Genomic DNA, 21,473 nt, shown 5'->3' on the forward strand with positions numbered 1-21,473 from the left:
GGGAAAATAAATATATTCATAGATCCTTTATAGCATCACTGGTAAGGGTATGTAGGAAGCTAATAATAGCGATTCCCTAATGAGAAGGATAAAGGAAACCAGACAGATGGGAGACAGGGGTGGGAGAGACACTCTTCACTAAATATCTTTTCAGACATTTTAATTTCTTGAACAATGTAAATTTAGTATCACCAAAAATAAATTAATGAAGTTTCAAAATTTAAAGGGTGTTGTCATCAGTGCCTCCATTTCACTTCTCATTATTTATAGGGAATGTACTTTGGATTGCAACCAACCATGTGTGTTTGCGAGACAGTTGATTGAATTCGGGGATTCGGCAGCCACAGAACAAAGTTACATGAATTATCCTGGCCCTGCAGAGACCAAACTTAGAAACTTGGCCTCATTAACAAGATGACCTAATACCTTAGTTAACTGGTCCTAAATGACGTATATGCTGCTTCTGGTACAAGACCAGTTCTACTCTCCCATTAGTACAGTAGTATATTATCATTTTACCACATTGTTACAATGTAGTAAATAGCAATACTAATAGTAAATAGCAATGCAATAGCATTTTGCAACAAATTCTATACATAATCGCTTTTCCCAAATATTTGCCCAACCTCACTGAATATCGACAGGTTTGTTACAATTTAAAAAACAAAGTCATAAGTGCACAACAAAAATAAGAAGAATATCTGTACGACCATCTGTGCATCTGTCAAATAGTCAAAAGTCTCTAATTGTGACATGAACGTTTAAAAGTTACCATACTTTAGCTGTGAATGTCCTTGTGTGAACATTTTTATGGTGAATCAACTACATTTCGAAAACAATTTAAATTTTATAAATACTGTGAAAGGATGTACAGCTCAGCTTGAACTCATACATAAACTAGTTGTTTCTTACACTCATCGTCAAGATGGCCTTACTGTATTAGGAAGATATGACAATTAGCATTTTTAAAACTAACAGCTTAAGCTCTCTTGTTAACTTAGCAATTTAAATGTGTCACCTCGTAAATTTTGAGGCTGGCAGTGAGGATGTGCCACATTTTCTGAAGACACGAGATGAAGATTATAAAATGCAACTTTCACAGCGATAGTGACAGTTAAGCACGCTCTAGCATGAAGCCGCACCAGCTTCAAAATGTTGTTTGCAAGGAGTAAGACCGCGGTCTCTTTAAAAGGGCTATTTTATATGTTAATATATGTTACCAAACGTATAGGAAAAGATGGAAATAATGGGCGAAGTGATGTGAAATTTCCGGAGAGATATGAAAACTCTTAAGGAAAACAATGGTAATTCTAGAACTGAAAAATACAAGACCTGAAAGTAAAACTTCATTGGATGGGATTGCCAGCATATTTGGATACTGCAGAATAAAGGGAATACAGACAGCACGGTGACAATAATAAACAGCACTGTATGATATATAGAATAACATTTTCTCCAAATTAAAAAAAAAAAAAAGACCCCTGTCTTAGCTTTGAAACTGGTTTTTGGTGATCAGTCATGGGAAAACACATTTTCGACGAGCCCCGGGACAGAGCCACACTGCAACCTGCAGAGGCCGTCGTGTGTCGGCTCTGCTACCCCCAGGGTTAATCTATTTCTTCTTCAAACACTGGTCACGTCTTCCTTCAAGACATAGGAAACCTGGCTCAGGGAACTGAAGTCCACCTTTGTTAGCCTATTGTCAGAAAAGACGTATAAAAAGCTTGTAAAATAAGCTTTGGATAAGGTATGAAGGGAATAGGCAGTTTGAATCAAAAAATAGCTCTTTAGGAACAGAGTTGGGGAAACTAGAGAAGTTCTCATTGCTCCAAAATTGCTCTCGATTTCATCTATTTGGAAGCTATACTTGATGCTCTACCTCCAGGTGAGCAGATTAATACTGGAAAAGGTGAGTCTCAGATATGGCCGGTGTACTTTCCCCAGCCTTTGTTAACACAGGGACACGTCTGCTTGACCCCCACTAAAAGATCTAAAAATACACACAGCCTTCCTCAAAGGGACTTAAAATTAACAAACCATGAACATTTACAAAGAGTATTTATGACATGAAAGACTGACTTAACCCTAAGTAAAGTGGACCCAGGGCCAGTCAGGTGCCTTTTGTGTTTCTGCTCAAGCATCACATGAAATGAACACACAGCTCTAATGCGTTTGTGTAAAAGTGTGCAAAACATGTCGGTGAAAACCAAAAAATACACAAACATGATGGGAGATTTCAGTACGGTCTGAGGCTTTTTTCTACTAGCTCCTGTTAAAAATGTTCCACTGTGTTTTTCAAAGTAACTTTTTAGGAAGAAAACAGTGATTTGATTAAGACATAGCCTGAACTGTTAAAAGCTTTAGTAAAACTTATTTGTTTTAATAAAACTTATCTACATAGGAATTTCTCTGGAAAAAGACCCTCAAAGCAACGCTATGGCAAACCAAGACTTCCACCATCCCTTCTTTGTTAAGCAGGAAAACCAAAAAGCAACAGGTGACAATGAAACACGTCTCTTCTCTGATTGGTGGAACAGTTAAGTTTCAAATGGTGGAGTGTTTATTCTCAAGGAAAATTTGTTTTACTACCTTTGGGTAGCAGAACCCTATGTGTTTTCTACTAAGTAGGACCGCTAATGTATGTGGTGGACAAGAAAGGTCAAGTCCAATTGCCTAAAACCATACATCTCCAAATGTATGACAGCATCAACTGAAATAGAAAATCTGATTATTCCTTTCTGCCCACACCCCAAATCTTAAGAAGTAGAACTCAGAGGAGATGCTGCTTTAAAGGAACCCAGTGCCAAGAAAGGTATGGAGGAGGGCGGGGCGAGAAAGCTCTTTAGAAAAAAGAAAAGAACTATCTCACTTCTAGATTATAGGCTATGTCATAAACACCGCAGAAAAAATACGAGGAAGTCCCTTATAACATCGAACTCTGCTTGATGAATGAACTTAGTGTCAGAGACATTTACCAGGTTCCAAATATAGAAATATATTTTTCTTCCCTTCAAAATAAGGTACACTGCTGGAGTCAACCCAGCGCAACCCAGACACAATTCCACACTGCGATTCCCAGCTTCCCGGAAAGTGTCCAGATCATGTCACCTTTGTTTCCAGAGCTTCTCAGCCCTGATTCCTTGTTCAGATGACCTGGGGAATATTTTCAAAGCCTGGGGCCTAGACCAAGTCAATCAAGATCTCTGGGCACCGGACCCAGATGTGAGCAGTGTTTAAAGCTCCTTGGGTCAGTCCCACGTGCAGCCCAGGCTGGAGAAGGGCAGCCCTCGGCAGGCTCTCTTGGTGGAGCAAGTACACAGACATTTTCCTGTCTTAGGAAATAAGATGGGACTTCAGGAGCAGGCTCTTACTAACTCAAAGTCAAGATCAGCCCCAAATATGGAGACTTCCTTTTGGCCAGAGAAAACAGGGCTGTGATCCTCTTAGCCCTACAAGGTGGTCCTTCCCTGGGAAGGTGGGACCTTGCCTGTAGGGTAAGGACCACTCTACACTTGTGCATTTCCACTGCGGGCCCCTCTCCAGAGTTGCTGACTCAGGGGGTCTCTGGTGATGTTGATGCTGCAGGGACCACTCTTTCGGAATTGTTGTACTTTAGTTCACTTCAGTGAACTCACCAAGGCCGAGGAGTCATCCGTGGGCTGGGGCACAACAGGGCGAGCTCAGCCAGCAGTCCGCCCACAGCACGGAGCTCCCTAGAATGGTTTACGGAGCGAACGGGGCCCGACCACAGGGAAAGCACCTCCACTATGGATTCCTGAATACAAGCTCAAAGCAGGACCAAGATGAATGAATGGCTAAGGGGTTCTTTCAGAGAAGAGGTCCAGTTCTCTTTAAGGTGAACTCAGAGCTCTCGCCATATGATTTTGTCCAGCCTCCAAAAACATGGAAATCATGCTAGGTTTACAGGAGGCCCCAATTAGGGCTCTTTTTTATTTTTTTTTAACACGCATCTCTGCACATGCCAAAAAACAAAAACAAACAAACAAAAAAAACGTAATTAACAACACTGCTCCAGCTGAGAGTGTCGTGAACCAAACACATCAGCCATTCATCTACAGATCTCGAAAGGCATCTTGCTTGACCTCTGAACATTAGCACCATAATATTTATCCCTAATTGGAGCACCACTGCCTAAGAAACAGAAGTCCCTCTTGTTTTTGATGCCACGTTTTTCCGAAGTTCCCCCAGAGAGCTGTCAGTCACTCATCATGATGCAGAAACTCTGCACTTTTAGTCCCTTCTGTCGATTATCCCAGGCCCACCAGCCCCCCTGCTGACATACTCACCTCATCTAGCAAACACCATCAGAGGCGGCCAGTTCATCTGCAAGTCCTGCAGAATACCTAACACACTCACAATCCTGCTTGCCTACAAAATACTGGTTTCCAGGGCTTAACTTGCTTTAAATAAAAGGAGAATAAACAAACTCCCTCACACCCTCTCACATGTTAAACAAGGAATAAAGTTGTACCTCAGAGCCGAAAAAAAAAAAAACCCAGCAAAACTGATATCCAATGTCACTCTTTCAAAGAAGAGGGAGGGGGCTTTGATGCATGCTGTGATTTTTCTGATGTCCTGCTAACAAATTTTGTTACTTGAAGTAACAGATAACATTGAAGGGCCAGTTGCCATCTTAGAAGAGCTCTACAGTGATATTAAGGTCTCAAAAAAAAACCCCAAAAACAAAACTTTAAAGATCCTTTACCAGATCCTGTAAAGTTTATCTTGAACTATGATTAAAGCAGTGTAACTGTGAAAGATCAGTACCACAAGTCAAGGGACCTTAATTCTGGTATTGGGTCTACTGTCGTCACACACCAGGGTCAAGAAAATATCAAACGATAGTTTTCTAATCTTTACCATCACCACAGTAAAAGAGAACAATCCATCTTCTTGTCTCCTAGATACCTGGCACTTTAGGACCAGTGAATTCATCTGAAAAAAAGCCAGTGTGTGTTCCTGGTTCCACATGGACAAAGTGCCTTACCTTTCGCTCCCCTCAAACCAAGAGCCCCGGGGGGGCCCTTCATGCCCGGGAGGCCTCGAAGTCCCATCTGGCCTGGGAAACCGTTCTCTCCAGGGGGGCCTGGGGGACCAGGGGGGCCAGGCCGCCCGGGGAGGCCCGAGGCTCCGGAGTCTGGACGCTTGAGACTTGCAGCCATCTCAGCAAAATGCTCTAAAAGATAATAAACAAAACAGTCCAGGTGAGTCCGAAATACGAAAGTGATTCGAACAAAAAAAGAACTATTTCAAGTGCCTTTTTTCTAAATGTGTCACCAGAGCTTCAAAACTGCTGGTGAGGCCTGAATAAAGCTGGGTCATTTTCCACGGGCTTTCTGCCAGGAGGTTTCACTCGTGCTCCTTTGTTCAGCCCTCCCTGGATGGAGCCTGCTGCTCTGAGACAACGGGATAAAAGACCTTAAACTTCAGGGCTGAGCGGTGTCCAAAGAGATGAGTGTGTCACCTGAACCTGGATGGTTACCTGAAAACCCGGGATGAAAAGAAAGTGAGCTTCTCAACACAGGAAGAAGTGGACACCCAGAAGCTTCTCAAATGCAAGGACATTGTCCAGAATTAGTACCGAGATACCATTTGAGACCTAGGCTCACGTTTTTAGCTTGAAGATATTAAGTAATATGAAATACCCTGGGGATTTATGACTTTCTATTAATTCTCCTTCTCAAAAGTTTTTTCATGCTTGGAAGAGACACCAGACATTAAAGAAAGCCTGCTTCTTAGAAATGGTCACTGCCTGTCTTAAAAACTCATAACTGTGTAGGCTCTTTCAGCAAGCATTAAATAGATTAAGAAACATCCACTAAAACCATGGAGAACAAAACATTTTCCCATTAAAATAGGGCAAATATTTTAGTGTAATTTTTTTTTTAATTTAGGGTGTGAAGGAGAAAATGAATTGGAAACACATTTCTCAACAAGATTTTTAAATTGTTCAAATGCAGGTATCCTAAGTTGGCCTTATTTAAGTGAGAGTTAGCATAAAGTCATAATTTTCTCAACACTTAATGTTTAAACTGGAAATATCCTTTCAAGATAAGATGTCTGCGATATTGGTTTTCAAATACAGAGGGGACCATTTCATTCTGAAAAACTCTATGATTCTACTAGACAGATTATACTCTCTCCTGAACACACAAAAGATGAGTGTTTCTTCACGATAGAATTGGTTCCAACCAGAATCAAATAATAAATAGCAATCGCCATAGGCTTCTTATGGGCAGAAGTCTGCCAGTTACTTCTCATATAATCTATAGAGAGAGCCTAGGTCAGTGCCAGGTACACACCAAGTGGTAGGGTATTAAGAGGGGAAAGAGCCTGAGAATTTGTGCTCCAAAGGGGGGAAAAAGGTGTCTGTATCTGTGTGTGTGTGGTGTGTGTGTGTGTGTGTGTGTGTGTGCATACTTTCTTGTAAATTAACCACATTGGCAAAAAAAAAAAAAAAAAATCCTGGCGAGCCCAGAAAGGTAATATTTTTCCTTGAGGCTATGAGCTATTGCACATGGCGACAAATTGTATAGAACAGACGTGAAATTACTATTATTCAAAATCCCCTGCCTTTAAAGCACACAAAAAGTCAAGCGGTGATGATTTATTTACCTCGAATGACTCTCATGCAAACCTGCTTAATGTGCTGATCGGTTGGTGCTCTGCCCTGGGACAGAAAAGACAAAAGCCAGTTTGTACATGGAACCACAAAGAGGACATTGTTCAATGGTAAACCGACAGGCTGGGCAAGGAAACAGGTGGCTGGAACCAGAAGAGCTGGCCCCACGCTGCTGAGGAGCTGAGGTCTGGTCCTACCCCCGCCCTCCCTGCCATGGGATGCAGTCTCCAAAGGGAAACCCCAGGGGCTGCCCAGCACTCACGGGAGGGCCCTGGATCCCAGGCAGGCCGGTGGCACCCTGTTCTCCCTGCATGCCTCGCGGGCCAGGGGGTCCTTGTGGTCCTTCCACCCCAGGAAGCCCCCGGCTTCCTTCGGGTCCCCTCAAGCCAGGCTCCCCGGGGCTACCTGCCTGGAACACAGGGGCACACTGTAAGTCCAGGCTAGACACAAGGAATGCGACTGCTTCATGTTAATACAAGCGCTGCCATGAAATTGTGGGTTTACTTACGTTCTGTCTCCCAAGCCGTGTTTGCTCAGAGCTTACAAAGCCTCAAGGTAAACACACGTAATGCCACACAGCAGCTCTCCAATCTCTTAGAATTCCAGTTCAAGTAAACGTTTTAAAGATCTTTCTTTGGGGTATAGTTATTATTTCAAAATGTTAATGGGAAGAATATATTTTAAAACCACATTCTTCACACTTTAAGTCACTTCTAAGAGCACGTTAATTTTTAATAAAACGTGTTAACTTTTTCTGGCCACAGAAAGGCCACTGAGTTCACAAGACATGTCACCTTCTATATCACCAATATAGAAAGCATAAAATAAAGATATTTCCAAGAACATAAGTTATTTAGCCTTTATAACATTCTTTGGAGAGTTTGAAGAAGCCAGATGTATCCCGGAATTATAAAATACTAAAGTAAAACTAAATCAATGCATTTAAAATGCCAGAACAAGAAGAGTGAGTCCATAGTTTATCTAAGTATTGAGGAAGTTAAAAATCTAAACATTAAAGATGTTAAAAAATAAACCAATTATTTCCTTGGCACAAAAGCATATACCAATTAAATTTTTCTTCTGAAAGCAGACCACTAAAAGCATCTTTAAAGTCCTCATCTACAAAAACTGCTTTAAAGAGAGACTAAATTTATTCACTTTTTCTTAAGCTACCTCTGGTGGAATTTGTGGCAAGGTAGTTTCAGTGGACTGCTGTTTTCAGAATAAAAACAAGAGGATAAAAGCACAGGAGACATTGAGGGAACACCACTGCTCAAGATCTGAATGTTCATAAAGCAGCTCAATCCTGCTTCTTTTTCATATGCAACATTTATCTAGGAAAAGACAACTTGTTCAAAAGCTCAAATGTTTTAAACTGAAGAAATAAAGGTGATGAAGCAAGGCTTTCACTAGACACATCTAAAGAAAGCTCACGGAGTGTGCTTTATACAAAAAAAATTGATATTCATCTTAGTCAACCTGTCAAAATTGCCTCTAGGAAGAAATTATGGCTCAAAAGATTTCCAGAGTCAGGGTCAAGGGGGAAAGCTAAGCACGTGTTATGGAACGAAGGTTGGGGAACTGTCGGGTGACGGGTATGCCAGACCATAGCAACTTCTAAAAAAAACCCGGAGGAGAAGCCAAAATGAATTCAGAATGCGCTAAAGAGCTGGTGGAAGACAAAGGAGGCCAAATCCTTTGCATTACCTTGCTGGCAACATCTGAAATTTTGCTAGAACAAGGAACAGGGCATGTTTGATGAAGAGATCAAGGGCCAACATGACCAGGACGTCACAAGGGCTCTGGGTCTTTGGGAAAGAATTCCTCACTTGAGGAGGGATACGCTGATGTAGAGACCAGCGTGCAGACCTCACCCACTTACCAGCTTTGTCTTGCTGAAATCACTGAGAAAAGGAAAAGCTTTTCTGTTAGTAACTCTGTCCCCTGATTCTGGGACGGTGCACTTCAATTTCACCTGTATTACTTGGGTAATGTCAGGAAAGACAGGGTCGTAGGAAGGGAGGTGATGAATCAAGAGCTAATTCCTAGTATTATATCCAAATTTAAATGAAATTAACTCATTTTCACACCTGCATTGTCCATCCACTTTTTTCTTTTATAACTTGAATTCTCACCTTTGAACATTACTGATTATTTCTAGACAGTGAAGGAGGATTTCCATTACCAAATTCTGTCAAGGTTTACTCTTTACATGTTCTCAATCCTAAACGATTTCTGTCAAAGATTCTTAGGCATAAAGATGTTATTTGAAGCTTGAGACTGTCACATGGTGTTTAGAGGCAGTATGTAAACAGGTAAGATAATGTAATGTAATAATTTCCATCTCAGTGCTGTGTGAAGAGCCCAGGGCAGGGCACTGTAACCAAGGCTGGGTGGGTCCTCCCAGAGAAAGCTGAGCTGAGGATGGGGCTAAAAGCTCAGGTAGGAGGTGCTATTCTAAGGAAAGAGAAAGACTGTCCAGGACTAGAGGAAGCGCGCAAGGCATTAAACAGCGTGTGCCAAGCAAAAAGAACCACAGACGTTCCAGGGAGGTCGGAGATGAGGCTGGTAAGGCTCATTGAAGGCTTTGTATACATTTGCTAAGAGTCTGAATTATTCTGTAAAATGTTATTCTTAAAGGGTTTTAAGCAGAGGAGGAATAGATAGTGGGCTTTAGCTTTTCATCTAGATGACATTGACTGTCACGAGGATAACACATTGGACAAGGACAGACAGGAGTCAGGGGCAGGGATTCCAGAAACAAGAAGACTTGGAGATTCATGGAAACTGGTGATAGATGCACTTGAGATTGAAGTCTGAGCTTCCTCCTTTCTGCTTGTATTATTTTAAATTTCTTATTTTATTAGATGTGCGTTCCTTTCAAATTAGCAAGCCATTCTAGATTTGCTATTAATTGGTTCTATAATTCTGAATACATCTGATCTCTAAGGACATCAGTTTAGTTTCTGTAAAATGATAAGTTGAATGAGATGGTTATTTTCTCGCTCTAATAATTATCTGTATTTTCTTAGGTATCGTGCCTATACCTTACTTCCCCAATGAGAACACACAGAAGATTAAGAAAATTGCTGAAATATTTGCAATGCTGTGACTGACAATGAAATTCACTTATGTTCTTGTCACTGCAAAGAACAGGTCGGTTCTTATAAAATAAACCGTTTGTGGAAGAAATTACGACGTATATTCAGTGAGCCACTTTAATATTAAAAAAAAAAAACTTCCTTTAGAGTGATTAGGTCAAAAGGCAGATCCATTTACACTGTTGTGAGGTTTTTTCTTTGGACTAATCCACTACGTAGAGAATAAATTTAGGTGTTAATTTCCTTAAAGGTAAGTCCTTTTAGAATTGAATTTTCTAGAATGATTTCATAAAGCAGAGCATTGCATTTTCTATAGCTTTATTCATATTTTTATTTTTTATACTGTTACTGTTCATTATACTTACAGATCCCTTTGGGCCAGGTAATCCTATATCTCCCTAAATCAATAAAACAAAATTATATTAGAACAATGTTTACTAAAAACTCTAAAAAGGTTATCATGCTGCCAAACTCAATAGAAAACCATGAACAGAACCATGACACCACAGAAAAAAATTAGATTCACAATTTGGATTCTGGTCCCCTCCCAGCCTTTGGCTAACTTGTCTGTTAAATAATAGGGTTGAATCACAGCTCTCCAAGGCTGCATTCAGATTTAAAATGCTAGGTGTGGAGAACTGAAATGCGCAAGTCGAAAGACATTAAGCTAGCATGCTGTTATGAAACATAACAGACATTTAAACCAGATGACTTCATTTCTGAAACTCTAACAATATTTTTAAACTCATCCCCAAAAGTCTATCAAACCAAATATGCACGCTCTTATGCTTAAAAAAAACCCTGACTATCTCCCACCACTAGTTCTAGGTATGAATTCAGCTCATCTTAGCACGTCAGTGCATGTCCACTACAAAACAGGATGACTTAAAACATCCCTTTAAGGACCTCCCTGGAGGTCCAGTGGTTAAGACTCCACACTTCCAACGCAGGGGGCACGGGTTCGATCCCTTGTAGGGGAGCTAAGATCCCACAAGCTTCACAGTGCGGCCAAAAATAAATAAACAAAAATTTAAAAATAAATAAATTAAGAAATAAAACATCCCCTTAGCTTATGAAATGAACAGTTTCAACAGAAAATAAAATTGAGATCCCCCTTTTTCTAATTTACTTAATAGTTAGGAAGCTTCGCCTCATTCAGATGTCAACTGAAATCCTAAAACTCTGAATAAAACACTATCAGCATTTTCTCCTGTACTGAAAGCTCTCTGAAACTATTTTCTGAGAATTCTGTCACGCACACGCCCCCCAAAGGACCAAGCATAAGTTTCCACATGAGGTCCTGTTACATTGTGTCATAACCATAAAGGATGCGCCAGCGGGCCTAGCGGTGCTATGGAGGTGATGACTTGCTCTTCTCCCCGCCCTCCTGGAGATGTAGCAGAAGGCTCCCCTGGACCTGGAATCACTTCTTTGGAGGGTCTTAGACTCCAAAAGGCCGTGGAGGATAGCCACGGTCGAACTTGGGAGCCTCAACTCTCTAACTACAATAATCTATAATACAAACTATAATAAAGCTTTCATTTTGTTTCCGTGATGGGCACTATTCGTAGACTTGTCTACAGCCACATAAGAATCACCTTGAATGTCTACATGGAAAACCACAAGAAAACATGCCCTCCAAAGGGAACGCTTTGTCCTCCCAACACTTAAGGCCACGTCTATCGATGTTGCCGTGTTTCCCCTCCACTTTACTTGATCTTGGGTGTGATGCTCGGGGGTTGTTTTTTAGCTTATGTAAGAAACATATTCCCTTTAAATAAGTCAGCAAGGATAGCAAGGTCAGAGAAAAGAAAAAGTACGTATGTTTCTAATACAGCTCAAAATCAGTGAGTCTCCATCAATAACCAGAAAAAAAAAGTGTCTTACCAGTTCACCCCTTTCTCCCAGTTCTCCCTCTTCACCAGAGGCACCCTAAAAGTTAAAAGTCACATTTTTAAAATTCTTAGTTCCTTGGCTCAATTTTAACCAGTCAACACTGAGAAGCATTCAAAAGTCCCTGCAGTGCCCCCAAGATCATGCAGAAATATGAAATGATCTCAGTGGTTTTCCTATCTACCTGTCAGGGGCTTGTCCAACCCAGAAAACAGCCCAGAGAAAAGCCAGAAGGTGAAGTTGAGTTTCTGCTTAAGGTAAGGATTAATGACTACATCCAGCAATTTTATAATTAGGTAGTACTTAAAAAGGGTTCTTAGAGTTGAGAAAAACATAAACAACAACAACAAAAAAAACACCAGGGCAAGGACTAACTCTAATTCACATGCATTGTTTATTTGCTAAGGTCTTGGTAAAGAAAAAAACAAAACATTATGATGAGGCTATGGAAGGCCTCATCAGACTGGAGTAAACCAATCTGTTGCATAAGAGAGACAGGGCCATTCTTTTCAAAGGAAGGACAATATGTATTCTTGAAGGCAGAGTCATCATTCGCTCCGGCTTGTTAAAATGGTAGATAAGGCTACAGACCAAATTAAACCCTGCGTTTCACTCACTATGAAGTACATTGAGCCTCCACATTTTACCCACACCGCAGGTCAGCCAGTGCCCCCTGCTGGTAAAGCACATTAATGCACATTAAGCGCTGCATTTCACACATGGCACCTACCTGTTCACCCTTTGGACCAGGTTCACCAACTACACCCTGTAATGAATAAAATATACTTTTTCAGTGTTTTGAGATTTTTAACTATATAATTTCAAACGAACCAACTCCCCTTACTGGGCTGGTGAATAGGAACAAGTACGAATAATCCCTATCACCTCACCACCTAGCAAGAGTCAGGTCAGACCTGGAGAAACTGACAGTTGTCCAAAAAAGTCACTGGCAACCTGATGTGTCCTCTGATCACATCCATGTAAAATGTAACTCGTAGGACTGGAAGTTTAGAACTAAATAGGATGTGTGATTACAGCTGAAATTTTTACTTTACTCAGCTTTTATTTTTCCCTTCTGATAAATTACTATATTAATAGATTTTTTTGTTTGTTTCTTAAAACTCTCAGTAATTTAAGATATCTTTTTTGATAGCTCTCTATGGTAATTTCTAGAAAAATTCTCCATTGGGCCAAAAGCAACCTTGGTTTCTCAACATAGTAGAAATCACCCTTCCAAATAAGGAACTTTCTGGACAGCTAGGTATCTTACCCTGTCACCTTTCATTCCAGGAAGTCCAGGGGGGCCAGGCAAGCCGGGGAAGCCAGGTCTGCCGAGAGAACCCTGAAAGACAAACACAGAGTCCCCAGAACCACTGCTACCGCAACTTTGAAAGCACATGAACCAGACACAACCTTGGGTGTGTGGACTCCTGTCTAGAATAAATGTGCTGTGTTGGTTTAACTCTGCTTCTCAAATTTGTCACTCTCCCAACTGAGGGAGACAGCCAGTCCCCCTCACCCCGGACTGCATCCCACCTCTGAGGTCCCCAGTTCCAGGGCTAGCACCCCTTCCCAACAGTGGGCTCTTTGAGCTGAGTCCCTGCCTCGCTGGCTGTGCAAACAAGCACGGCTGGAGAAGTGAAAGGCGGCATTCACGCACTTGCTCTCCAAGTCCAAGAACAACCAGGAGCCAAATGTAGCACTTTGTATCTCTCCCAGTTTTCAAATAAATGCTACAAGCCACACTGATTAAAATACCCTTTAAGGGTCTCCTAGATTTAATTTGAAATTCCTCATTTACATTTTCACACATTCACATAGGAATAGAAATCAAGTAAGGATGATGCAGTTACCCTTTGTAAATTATTCTTCTCTCCTTGCTTCTTTTAAAAATTTTGTGTTTTGTATGAAGCTAATAAAGTGCCAGGGACCAGAGCTATTACTTACCAGTTTACCTGGTAGTCCTGGGGGTCCTACTGGTCCTTCTTTACCTCTACTGCCCTGGAAACACACAAACGTGATGGTCAACCAGACAGTCTGCCGGAATGCAAATGTTCAATCACTATTTCAATGAAGTAACATATGCTACCTAGGTTTTTGTCTAAATATAAAGGTCACCAAAGTATTCTCCCCGTCTTCAACTGAAGGCAGAGACCTTTATATTAAATGCCTGAAGCCTCGTCAGGGTTCATCCTGAGTTCTAACAGTCCTAACGCTGTTCGTTGTGAATACAGACTGTTCGATGGACATCATACCTGATACCTCTACAAGAAATGGCAATTAGGAATTTTCAGCATCTACCTCCCCATCCAAATTAGATTATGGTGATTTGTGTACATGCTTTATCCTCTCATTTAGACTACGTGTTCTTGAGGTATAGGTATAGTAAAATTTTGAACTCCACTTAAATGTGTAAAACACAGAGTAAATTTCAGGTCCACAGTACATTTTAAAGCAGCATCTGGCAAATGATCTTGAACCTCGAAAGACTGAAAAAGACACAGGACAGAGACGTTCGCCTTCAAATTACTACTGTAACTTCAAAAAGACATAAATAGTAGAAATTTATAAAGTTTCTGAAAAATCCTTTGTTCTACTCGTTCTAAACATGTCTTAAAAGATTAAATAGACTTTGGAAAGTACAATTTATAATGTAGATACACCAAAAGCAACACTCTCATTTCCTTGTGACCCAATATCAATTTATTTGAAACTCGAAGCCCTTTGAGAAAAGGAAACACCACAAACTCTTCAGTTTCTTTCTCTGAGAACTTCACACACTTTTATGCAGTCTGACAAAAGCTTGTTTCATTTCTAACGCGAGTTCAACTAAGCTGAATGCTGAGGTTGCTGGATAAATAATCACATTTCCTGGATGGTGTACACAAAATGAAGGTAGTCTTTTGAGTTTGTTTTTCTTTAAAATGACATTACAATGTCATATTAAGTTTTAATATTTATAAGGGCTTCTGATAAGATTATCCTGATCTGACCCATATGTTATTCATTCATCTATGAAAGGAACAAAATGTCAAGATCTATAAACCTTCTGCATTTTCAGTTGCTCTAGAGGACTGAGAATTGTATGCCAAATTACAAGTCTCTAGCTATAATTTCATGGCAGTTGTTTCATATGACTTCAGGTGATTTAAACAAAATACTCTTAAATGCTTTTCAAAAACTTTTATATCAATGTTCTGTCTAATGCATGAGTTTGAAGAATACATTGGTACGTAACCCTTGTGAGCAGCTTGGAAGCCAGAAGCAGTGCCCCATGTGGACGGATGTTAGAAGGATATATTGATAAGTCAGGTGAAAACCAGCCCTTACGACAGATTCTTCTATGTGTCTCTACACATAAAGATTGGGTTTCACTCCATTAATATGACCCAGTACTTCCAAGTTCAAGATAGATTTTCTTCAGTACATCTGCTCTGCTGGCATTTTCAAATTATTTCTGAACTGCATCCTGATTGAGATCCTAAATGTCATTGAGATAAAATGACTTTAATTCACAGAACGATTAACAGTCATTGGTGGGAAACATAATTAATCGTGTCAGAAAGGGAAAGCAAAGTTCTTGATACAACCTCAAGTATTCATTTCTAAATAAATGAACCATTATGCCATCTTATCCAAAACAAAGATGATTAATATACTCTTTTCCTCTTCCACAAACCAAAAGGCTAAATGAAAATAAAGGACTGTATAACCTTTCATTTACTTTTGGAGAGATTAATTATCTTTTCAGTCAAAGACAAAGATTTTCTCTGCTGGAATCTTATTTTCTCTGTCTTTCATGAGCTCTTATTATTCAGTTCAGAAGTCTTTTCCAAGCCCCGGCAGCCCTTGGTAATACGTACAAATGGCTCAGAACCCAGTCTACGCAGCCTGCTCTGCTCACCAATAGCCATGACAGGGCAACACACGTAGGACCAGGGGAGAGATGGGTGAAATTACGGGCATTCACTTTTCTGTCCCTGCACAAATAGACAGCGTGTGGGTCCTCATTTTCATTTCACATCTAGCTTATAAATCCTTGGCTATTCTGAACTTAGGTATTTCTATAGAAATCATCCCACTGTGCAAAAAGGTAATGTTTATTTTCACAATGACCAAACAGCTACCAAAAAAAAATTTTTTTAAGTTAGGGCAAGATTTTCTCATGGCCATTCTTATGATTTCTATGTGTTCTAAAAACATGCACATTCTTCCTCTAAGTTCTTTAATTTCATCTGTAACTAAGATGAACATGAGAAATTGAGATATAAATAGTAATCTTTAAAAAAAAAAAACACAGGTTAAACTAAATACATCCTGCAGGGAGCAATTCACCCTAACCTGGTAACAACAAGAGTGCTAAAAAAAAATGATAAATCTCTTCTGTTTCAACAGCTATGGTGAAACCACATTCTCAGATGTGGGCCAGGGAGGCTGGTGGGGAAATGGCTCTTCTGTCCCATGGCTGATATTTACAAACCTCTTGACAAAAGTTATGGGTTTTAACAAGAGAATTGGAAGGAACCAGATAAAAAGGCAACATCCTACCATTGAAAATGCGAAGACCATAAGAAAATGTTCTATTTTTCTCTTGGGTGCTCTGTGCCACCATATTTATCTCCAACATGTTAAGACACATCTTCCAATTCATCCCTATCTAAGAAGCCAATCAAGGCTTAAAGAAAAAAATAGATGCAGACCCTCTATAATGATTCCGAACCCTGGCTGTGCATCAGAATCCCCTGAGGAGGTTTTAGAAATATATTTCACTGGAGTCTTCACCACCCCACCTCCCCTCTCCCCTCCGCATTCCACCCCTCTCCCCCAGGTCCTGATTCTGTAGGTTTGGGGTAAGACCCAGGAAATTACTGGGGCTTGTGTTCTGTTCATTTGTCTTCACCAGCTTTACTTAGATTCTTGTTAAATGCTCACTGCGAAAGCTCCATAAATACTAAAATTTGCTAAATGTGTTTTGTGCCGTTAGAATTTGCCAGGCTAACTTCAAATAAAAACATGCAGCGGAGCTTCCCTGGTGGTGTGGTGGTTGAGAGTCCGCCTGCCAGTGCAGGGGACACGGGTTCGTGCCCCGGTCCGGGAAGATCCCACATGCCACGGAGCGGCTGGGCCCGTGAGCCATGGCCACTGAGCCTGTGCGTCCGGAGCCTGTGCTCCACAACTGGAGAGGCCACAACAGTGAGAGGCCCGTGTACCAAAAAAAAAAAAAAAAAACATGCAGCGGAACCTTGATGTTGGAGGCATTAGAGGGTGGAGATGGGGACCTGGACACTAAGCTCCAAGGCCAGGTCTGAAGTTTGGCTCCGCCAGGCAGCAGCTGACTCCAGGCAGGCAACTCAACCCCTCTGTGCCTCGGTCTCCTCATCTGTAAAATGGGCTTTGGGGAGGATTGAATAGATACATGAAGTACTTAGAACAACGTCCAGCTCATAGTAAGCACTGCAGACATGCTAGTTGTCATGTTTATCCAAGGAATAAGACATCAGTCAAAATGATGGTTTTCAATCAAATGTTCCATTAAATGTTCTTTTCACTTCAAATCTTCCAAATTTCTTTAAAAGCATGAGTTATGCTTGGAAAAAACAAGTCTCTAGTCCTCATTTCTCGAGTTTCTGTCGGTTCTCTAAGAAGGCGCCTTTTTTATAAACAAATTCTAGGGGCTATTTTGTAAAACTCATTTTAATAAATACAAATACTCCAATATGGAAGTCTCCCTTTCAAAATGGAACTATTAGACTTCTAAAATACCACCAAAAAATGCATTTTATTATACTTGGGTTGTCATAATTATTTTACCAAAAAAATGGATTTTACTCCACTGTGCTCTAGATTGTGATGGTTGTTGTATTTGCCTGATAACCCCAAGTGCTAACCAGCTGAAGAACAAACATTATCCTTAGTACCTTGCCAGTTTCAGAACTGGGAAATTATAAATCACTATACTCAGTCTGTAGTATACACTAAATGCCTCTTTCTGGCAAAAAGGATGTTCAACCCAGAAGATGAGTTATGATTGCTAAAGATTGCTGCTTTTTTTTACTCTTTTTTTTTTTTTTTTTTTTTTTGCGGTATGCGGGCCTCTCACCGTTGTGGCCTCTCCCGTTGCGGAGCACAGTCTCCGGACGCGCAGGCTCAGCGGCCATAGCTCACGGACGCAGCCGCTCCGCGGCATGTGGGATCTTCCCGGACCGGGGCACGAATCCGCGTTCCCTGCATCGGCAGGTGGACTCTCAACCACTGCGCCACCAGGGAAGCCCAAGATTGCTGCTTTTACAAACCCATTTTCATATTAACATTGGCAGATCATATTAGTCCTACTACAGGGATGATTTTTAGGCTTGCCACAGAAATATTTTTTAAGATTTATTCAATTTTACAACATTGTGTACTTTGTATTTCTCTCCATGTAGGTTTAAATATCCCCTCACACAGAAGCAGATGACAATCTGTTTACACTATAACCATCACAGCTGCTTCACGAAGTGTTGACTGGGAGAATATTCCAGAGTCTGATGGGGTAGGAAGGTAGCTTAGGTCACTCAACAGCACAGCATGTGGGACCTCTGTGCTGAAGCTGTTGGTGATGGGGTCAGGTTAGAAGGCTTCAAGAGAGAGGAGACAGGCTTCCACATTCCACGAGTGTACAGTCTTCAGAAAACTGGGGGTAGATCTGTGTGGCACTCATCCCAATCGAAATCACGAGAGCAGAGCAAACACAACCCACTCAACAAAAGCCCTGGCAAGTTCTGGGAAGCCTGGAAGAGGAAGCCGGACCGGAGCAACTACACGGTAGGACCAAATCAGAGGCCCCAGCCACCTGCTGGCTCTAAACCAGGAGTCACCCAGACGCATGTGTAAACACAGGGGAATGTGACAGAAAAAGCCAGAAGCACAAGCCAAGTGGTAAAGATACGTGCTCATACCTAATCCCTAGAGATGCCATAACTCCAATATTTTTTGCCGTGGCATTGGCGAAAGTTGATGGAACAATGGTGAGGAAAGGGGAGAATTTAATTTCAAAGACAGACTACAGTTAACCTTGATTCTTTCACAGGACACATTAGAAATAGGTTTCGTTCCTTCTACTCAGCTTCTCAATTGAAGATTTGCAGGAAGAACTGATCAAACTTGTGGGGAATAGGTGACAATGTCTGAATTTACAAGAAAGTGAATTTAATGATGGAAAATGAAAGAACAAATGTATCTTTCAGTAAGTACATTTGGTGTAAAAACTCTGATCTAGAACTATAATATTTATAACCACACGTGATACTCTTGTGAAAAATTTATAGTAGGTGAAAAGTCAATTATGAACAGAGGCAGCATAGCAAGATTTACTGTACCTCCCACCCAAAGCATTTCAAGGAATATTTATTGAGCACGACCTTACGGCAGGCCCCGAGGAAAGAGATGTAGGGAACACAAATGTGGATCAGACATGTTCCTGACTTCCTGCAGTTTCCACACCACAGGGCAAAAAGGGACCAAGGGTTACAGGTTCAGAATAAGGAGAGATCACTTCTATCTGGGGGGTAGGGCGTCATCAGAGATGGTTCCATTGCAGAATTAACACTTCAATTGTATCTAGGAGGGCACATGGGATGTCCAGTCAGAGAAACAGAGGAAAATGCCATCTCAGTTGCAAGGCATCACAAAGAAAACAGGCAGGCTGAGAAGTGCAGAGAGTATTTGGGAATTAGCATGAAGTCTAGCTTGGCTGGAACACAGGCTCTTAGCAAGGCAGAAATGGGAAGTAAAACTAGGGGATAAACAGTTTAGGATTTCAGACTTTCCTTTATTGTCAGTGGAAATCCACTGAAGATTTTTAAATGAAGAAGAGAAATGATGCTGGATGCTGTACTTTGCAAAGACCAATGTGGAGGCACATGCAGACTTGGAGTCCTACCTTTCCCCAGGCATTTACGTCTGTCACCAGGACTGCGGGGACACGGCTGCAGTTCCAGATGCAGGACACCCTGTGATGTGCAAGAGTCCTGGAGAACGGAGAGCTATCCCAGCCAGAATACCAAGAGTACCCTGCTGCGAGCCGCAGTAGAAGGAAAGATGGGAGCAGGGAAGGCAAATCAGGAAATGACTGCGACAATCAAGCAGCAGTGAACCACCTGCGCCAGGGGGTGGACGTGGGCTTAGAAAGAAGAGTCAGATAGCAGGCTTTAGAGAGGAGGTGGTAGGATGAGCAGGTCCTCCTGGGGACAAGAACGTGATGGAGAAGAAACACCAAGGCTTTGAGCCTCGGTGACGGCAACAGTGGGAAGAACGCGGACGCTTACAGAAACTAACAAGCAAAACCGGAATCGGGCCCAAAACCCTGTGCAGGCATAACTTCCTCGGATCCGCCGCCCTCCCGTGAGCGAAGTCAACACCGCCTTCACCGTACACCATCGCTTCTGAAGGCCGGCCTGTAGTCCTGAGCTGGGGATGGGCCGAGCCCACTGCACCCGTACGGCTTGTGCTCTGTGCCTGGTCCTGCCATCAGCAGGCGGCACGAGATGAAATAGGCAATTTTCTCAAAGCTCCAGCGCCCTTCCTCCACACCGTTCAGTCTTTCTGTTTCTTCAGAAATAGGATCCAGCTATGACATCACTGCTCTGACAGTCAATCGAGGGAAAGTATCGGACACTGTCTGGTACAGGTCAGCTGACGGACAGCGGTGAGAAGTGGGAAAACTCCACTCTCCACTCTCATATTGCAAGACACCTGGGATATTTCACTTTTCTGAAGCGTGAAAATCTTCACTCAACATACTCAAGAGACGCTCTTTAAAAAGTAACAATGATATTTGGGAACGTTTCTGTGTTCTCACTTGGAGTTCTTTGTGTTACCCAGCAGGCTTTGAAGATAAGAACTTAAAATCAAGACCAGGGAGAATTTTTTAAAGTTGAATTTGAGTGCATCATGTTTCATTTCCAAATCAGTTTCTCTCTAAGGGTTAACGTGTATCTAGTGAGAAAATATACATAGCTATATTTGCTGCAAAATAGACACATTTATAAGTTCACACTAAAAGAAGTCTGGCAGGTTCTCAAAAGATTAAAATAGAGTTATCACATGACCCAGCAATTCCCCTCGTAGGTATGTACTCAAGTGAAATGAAACAAGTCAACACAAAAACTTGTAGAAAAATGTCCACAGCAGCATTAATCATAATGGCCAAAAAGTGGAAACAACCCCCATGCCCATCGATGCATGAATGGCTGAATAAAATGTGGTACATCCATACAATTGAATACTATTTGGCAATAAAAAGGAATGATGTACTGATACATGGTACAGCATAAAAGAACCTTGAAACATTATGCTAAGTGAGAGAAGCCAATCATTAAAAAACCCACATACTGCATGATTCCATTTATATGAACTTTCCAGAATGGGCAAATCTATAGAAAGTGGATGAGTGGTTTCCTAGGTTTGAGAAGACTGGGGGTGGGGGTGGGGATGTTGAATTGCAAGTGGATCTAGAGTTTCTTTTTGAGGTGATGAAAATGTTTTAAAGTGGACTGTGGTGATGCTTGCATAATTCTTCAGATGTACTAAAACTCAGTGGATTGTATACTTTAAATGGGTGAATTATATAGTAGGTGAATTATACCTCAATAAAGTTGTTTTTTTTAATCACACTAAAATATTTCCTACATCATGGGATGAGAGCAGAAAGGGTCAGCATGTTTTTTATTTTTTTTTTAGACTTCATTTTTGTTTCTACTTTCTAGGGGGAAAAAAGTGTATTGTATATCTAAGTAGCATTCCTGTTCCATTGTTTATCTGGATTATCCCATGTTAAAACGTCAGAAGGCATTCCT

At 41.3% G+C, this 21,473-nt stretch overlaps 1 protein-coding gene across 2 annotated transcripts in view; it reads right to left on the bottom strand.

The window, feature by feature from the left end:
- COL9A1 (collagen type IX alpha 1 chain) overlaps positions 1 to 21,473 on the bottom strand; it is an 85,518-nt gene that overhangs the window by 9,776 nt on the left and 54,269 nt on the right. For both annotated transcript variants that reach the window (XM_007447203.1, XM_007447202.1), the window contains 8 exons: positions 13,585 to 13,638; positions 12,908 to 12,979; positions 12,368 to 12,403; positions 11,632 to 11,676; positions 10,110 to 10,142; positions 6,906 to 7,052; positions 6,637 to 6,691; positions 5,009 to 5,197 (listed from right to left, as the gene is read on the bottom strand). In XM_007447203.1, the coding sequence (XP_007447265.1) occupies positions 5,009 to 5,197; positions 6,637 to 6,691; positions 6,906 to 7,052; positions 10,110 to 10,142; positions 11,632 to 11,676; positions 12,368 to 12,403; positions 12,908 to 12,979; positions 13,585 to 13,638 (631 nt within the window). The remainder of the gene's footprint in view (positions 1 to 5,008; positions 5,198 to 6,636; positions 6,692 to 6,905; positions 7,053 to 10,109; positions 10,143 to 11,631; positions 11,677 to 12,367; positions 12,404 to 12,907; positions 12,980 to 13,584; positions 13,639 to 21,473) is intronic.

Source organism: Lipotes vexillifer, unplaced genomic scaffold, assembly GCF_000442215.2.
Source record: "Lipotes vexillifer unplaced genomic scaffold, Lipotes_vexillifer_v1.1 scaffold1180, whole genome shotgun sequence".
Lineage (NCBI taxonomy): Eukaryota > Metazoa > Chordata > Mammalia > Artiodactyla > Lipotidae > Lipotes > Lipotes vexillifer.